The 5,395-nt window shown below is 53.2% G+C and overlaps 1 protein-coding gene across 1 annotated transcript; it reads right to left on the bottom strand.

Annotated features, from left to right (window-relative positions):
- Positions 1-223: 223 nt before the first annotated feature.
- Myc (MYC proto-oncogene, bHLH transcription factor) lies at positions 224-5,142 on the bottom strand. Its single transcript, NM_012603.2, is given in 3 exon segments — positions 224-1,229; positions 2,229-2,997; positions 4,577-5,142. Coding segments are annotated over 3 exon segments (1,362 nt in total). The 5' UTR covers positions 4,607-5,142; the 3' UTR covers positions 224-666.
- Between the last annotated feature and the right edge of the window lie 253 nt (positions 5,143-5,395).

Here is a 5,395-nt window from a genome sequence, read left to right as displayed (position 1 = left end):
AACCTCACTTGCCTTTTGCCCTTTCTCAACTCTCATCCTATCAGCATCCACAGAAAGGATCTCATAACACTGGGAACTTAGAGGTCTTGAGGCACCCCCCTCCCCCGCCCCATTTTAAGATAACCCCTTCCCACCCTTGTAAACCCGTCCTGGGAAGACGGTCAGTTCTGTTCATCTATAGTTGAGGAAGAGAAATTGGAGGAAAAAAAAAAAGAAAACACCATTTAAGAGTTGGCTCAATTATATTTTTTCCAATTATTTTATTTTTTCTAAAAACAATAGAAAAAAATCAACTTTAAAAATGAAAAGGTCTTTAAATAAAAAAATTATGGTTTATCATACATGTCTTAAAATCTTGTATAACTGTTATAAACGTTTTATTAAAGTTATTTACATTTAAAGGCCCTATGTACACCGGAAGATTTTTTTAAAAAAAACAATTAAATACAAATCTGTTAAAGGAAAAAGAAAGAAGATGGGAAGCATAAAAAAAAGTTCTTTTATGCCTTAACTTTGAGGCAGTTAACATTATGGCTGAAGTCCCAAAGCCCCAGCCAAGGTTGTGAGGTTAGGCTTTGAGCATGCATTTTTTGAAGTCCAAGTTCTGTCAGAAGGAACCGTTCTCCTTACACTCGAGATTCCAGCTCCTCCTCACTTCCGGTCAGTTTATGCACCAGAGTTTCGAAGCTGTTCGAGTTTGTGTTTCAACTGTTCTCGCCGTTTCCTCAGTAAGTCCTTTTCTGAGATGAGTTTGTGCTCATCTGCTTGAACGGACAGGATGTAGGCGGTGGCTTTTTTGAGGATAACTACCTTGGGGGCCTTTTCGTTGTTTTCCAACTCAGGGATCTGGTCGCGCAGGGCAAAAAAGCTACGCTTCAGCTCGTTTCTCCTCTGACGTTCCAAGACGTTGTGTGTCCGCCTCTTGTCGTTTTCCTCGGTGTCTGAGGACCTGGGGCTGGAGCATTTGCGGTTGTTGCTGATCTGTTTCAGGACCCTGCCACTGTCCAACTTGGCCCTCTTGGCAGCTGGATAGTCCTTCCTTGTGGAGGGGGGTGCTGCATAATTGTGCTGGTGAGTAGAGACATGGCACCTCTTGAGGACCAGTGGGCTGTGTGGAGGTTTGCTGTGGCCTCTTGATGGGGATGACCCTGACTCGGACCTCTTGGCAGGGGGTTGCCTCTTTTCCACAGACACCACATCAATTTCTTCCTCATCATCTTGTTCTTCTTCTGTAAGGAAGGAAGTGGAAGATTAGTTAGCAATGCCTCCTGAATCCCAGATGGGGGTTTGACCGATGCTATCCAAGTGCCAAGTTGGAAAGGATTGAGAAGTAAGAACCAGATCTAGACACCATCCTCCCGTTTCCCAGAAAGGTAGAACAGGGTTAGGGCACAGGTGAGAAAATTACCATGTACCAGGATATGGCATCGTTGCCAATTCTTACCTAAGACTTAATGAGGCTTCAGACACACCCAAAGCAAAGCACATTCCCAAGCACCTCCCATTTTTAAGGGACTTCACCAAGAACCCTTCAGGTCCTGTAGGCGATAGCTGCAAATATCTTGCTATGACTTTACCAACTCCCTATATTACTGGAAGTGCAATAGTAAAGTCTTGTGGTTTTGCCAAACGTCCTGTCCTGGTGGTGGCAGTGGTGGGGCGAGCATTTGGGGAGGGAGGGGGTACGAAAATCCAAACTGAAGAGGATTTGCTTTGAAGTGTTCAAAACGGGATGGAGGGAAAACAGCTCTTCAACTCTTCAGGATCTTTCACTAGTGCCTGGCTCTGAGGCTAAAGGCTGTCCTGCTTCTGTCATTGCTTCTCTTGGGTCTTGTAGACATTAAATTCAAATATTCTTCTGAAGTCAAAGAAAAGCAGGTAATTCATTCACTCTTCTCAGGATCAGTTCCCTATCCTCCTTCACACCCTTCTCTGGGTAATTAAAATGCCTAGGAGGGGTAAAGGGAGTGGATTGAGTTGAAAGATAAGCCAGAAGATTTAAAAACCCAAATGAAATTCCTGAGGGGTGGGAAGGGTGGGGGTGGGGCTGACAACCAGGGCGGTCTGGGGGAAGGGGAGGGATATCTGAAGCACAGGAGTCCAGGGATGAAGAGCTTAGACCGAAGGGAAAGAAAGGGTGAGCCCGGGGGCCAATTGAATTAATGCCAATGAGAAGGAGGTCCATCCAACCTCTGGCTTCCTACCCTGCTGGGGTTGGGGCGGCTTACCAGAGTCGCTGCTGGTGGTGGGCGGTGTCTCTTCATGCAGCACTAGGGGCTCAGGGGTGGCCCGTGGGGAGGACTCGGAGGACAGCAGCGAGTCCGAGGAAGAAGAGAAGGCCGTGGAATCGGACGAGGTACAGGATTTGGGCGAGCTGCTGTCGTTGAGCGGGTAGGGGAAGACCACTGAGGGGTCGATGCACTCGGACGCTGCGGCGGTGAGGTCCTGCAGGTACAGGCTGGAGGTGGAGCAGACGCTGTGCCCGCGGGCGGGGCTCAGGCTGGTGCTGTCTTTGCGCGCAGCCTGGTAAGAGGCCAGCTTCTCGGAGACCAGTTTGGCAGCGGCCGAGAAGCCGCTCCACATACAGTCCTGGATGATGATGTTCTTGATGAAGGTCTCATCGTCAGGATCGCAGATGAAGCTCTGATTCACCATGTCTCCTCCAAGTAGCTCGGTCATCATCTCCAGCTGATCGGCGGTGGAGAAGTTGCCACCGCCACCGTCATCGTCCTCCCTTGGGGAGAAGGACGTAGCGACCGCAACATAGGACGGAGAGCAGAGCCCGGAGCGGCGGCTGGGGGACAGGGGCGGGGTGGGCAGCAGCTCGAATTTCTTCCAGATATCCTCACTGGGTGCGGGCGGCTGCAGCTCGCTCTGCTGTTGCTGGTGATAGAAATTCTCTTCCTCGTCGCAGATGAAATAGGGCTGCACCGAGTCGTAGTCGAGGTCATAGTTCCTGTTAGCGAAGCTCACGTTGAGGGGCATTGTCGTGACTGTCTGTTGGAGGGGGCACAGCAAGGGAAGCAAGTCTAGAGTTACCCAGCTCTGGTTGATGCGGAAACCTGGCGCAGCGCGTACCCCAATCCTGAACCACTCCCCTTTCAGCCTGCTGTACTTCCAAGTGTGTGTGTGTGTGTGTGTGTGTGTGTGTGTGTGTGTGTGTGTGTGTGTGGTTGGGGGGAATGCACTCTTTTACTCCCTACTATCAGTGACGCTGGTCGGACTAGCAGCTGCTCCGAGTCCCCGCCTCCTTAGAGCAGGGACTTAGCACTGCAGACGCCCAGGAATCGCCATCGGCCTTGGCCTCCTTCAGAGGCTGAGGGAGGCGACTGTAGGGAATACAGTCTGCCAAAAGCCTAGGCGCAAAGTTTTGCGCCACCTGAAGGAGAAAGGCGAGAGGCGCCGCGGTGCTCGGCCCCCTCCGGTGCCGGCTCTTTGCGCCGCCGACCGGGTCCGGGTCCCTACTCGCGCCGTCGCCCGGCTCTTACCCAGCCGGCGCCGCCGCCCCTCTCCGCCCTCCTCTTTCTCCACCCCCAGCGCGCCCCCCTTCCTTCCTTTGCCGGCTTTTCTTTCCTATTGCTGACTTGGAGGGGAGAGCTCAGTCTCAGGCTCTAACAAGCCTCTCCAAAGGGGAGGGGGTGTCAAATAATAAGAGACACCTCCCTGCTACACTCTAAACCGCGACGCCACTGCGCCAGAGACCCCACAGCGATTCAGCACCCGGTGCAGGGCGTCTTCCCTCTCCCCGCCGAGGGTAGCAGCTGTTACCGAACAGCTCAGATCAAGACTCACCGCAGTCTCCCTAGCAATTCAGGGGCGCGGGGAATACCCGCGGATCCCAACCAGGAATGTGAGGATTCCCTCTGGTTTTCCCCAAGTCAACGAATCGGTCACATCCCTGCCCCAGTTTTGCCTCTCCTCAGTGCGCTAGTCCAACACCAAGTCCTAATACCGCGGAGGGTTAGGCTTAAATTTTACTATGATCACTATTTTTAAAGCCCAATGGCAACTTCTTAAAAGGATCAGGGACCGGTTGCAATCGCCGCCGGGGATTGGCGGGCGGGACGCACCCCCGAGTTGGTCTCAGGCTGTCAGAAATGCACCAAGCCGAAATTTAAATGCCCTCCCAAAGACTGGGAAGTCAGAGGCTACGGAGCCTTCTCGCTTTTTGCGGAGAACACGCAAAAGGTAATCCCTTTCCCAAAGACCTCAGGATACGAAGGGCTTCCTTTGGCCACCGCGAAGAGACCTCCGGCTTTGACACCCCCCCCCCAAAGGACATAAATATCAATTAATGTAGCACAGCAAGAATGTCCAACCGGCCCGGGTCAGCGTCAGCCCACGGTAACCTCTGGAAGACAGTTTCAAAATGCACCCCGGTTTTTTCCTTCCCCTTTCCTGTCATCTTGACAAGTCGTTCTACCCCGACTCAGATCCACCTCAACTCCGCCCCGGCCTACCCCAACTACTCTGAGTAAAGTGTCAAAAGCACAGAAATTGAATAAAGACTGTTCTAACCGGTCGCTACACTCAGGACGTAGAGAAAACAGTAGAAGACCAACAGATCTGTGCTTACCGGGTTTTCCACCTCCCAAAGGAAATTCAGGCTTCAAATAACGCGAGGAGCTCTTTTCAGGGGAGCCGATCGCGGGCAGAGGCAGAGAACACTGTCCCCAAATAGACAAAAATTCCCTCCCCTGCGCCTGGGGAGTCCTGTCCTGGCTCGCAGATTGTAAGTTCCAGTGAGAAGTGTCTGCCCGTTGCAATGGGCAAAGTTTCCCAGAGGCGGCGAGGGTTGCGACCGCTGATGTTGGGTCAGCGGGAGGATTGGGTCGAGGAGGCAGCAAGCCTGGAGGCAAAGCCCTTCTCACTCCAGAGCTGCCTTCCTAGGAAGCCCGGAGTGGGGCTCTGCACACTGGGCTCTTCCAACCCGCCCGCTCACTCCCTCTGTCTCTCGCTGGAATTACTACAGCGAGTCAGAAAAAAAACGCCCGAAAAGCTTCTTTTATACTGCGACTCCGGATCCCTCCCCTCGCTTCTTTTTCCCGCCAAGCCTCGGCGAAGCCCTGCCCTTTTGGAGGCAGGAGGCGAGCGGAGTGGGCGCGGCGGAGGCGGCAGCGGAGAGCAGCGCAGCCCGGGGGTCCTTAGCCGCGCAGACCCCCGGATTATAAAGGGCGGGTGGGCGGGGATTAGCCAGAGAATCTCTTTCTCCCTCCCCTCCCGACCTCTATTTTTTTCCTCCTCTCGCTCCCCCGCCCTCTGCTTTGGGAACTCGGGAGGGGCACTAGTGGGGAGCCGGGGAAAGAGGAGGAGCCTCAGTCCCGCAGCCCAGTACTCCGACTCGGGGTGTAAACAGTAATAGCGCAGCATGAATTAACTGCGCGCCCGACCATTT

This window comes from Rattus norvegicus, chromosome 7, assembly GCF_021556685.1.
Source record: "Rattus norvegicus strain SHRSP/BbbUtx chromosome 7, alternate assembly SHRSP_T2T, whole genome shotgun sequence".
Classification (NCBI taxonomy): domain Eukaryota; kingdom Metazoa; phylum Chordata; class Mammalia; order Rodentia; family Muridae; genus Rattus; species Rattus norvegicus.
This window is presented reverse-complemented; position numbering and strand designations above follow the sequence as displayed.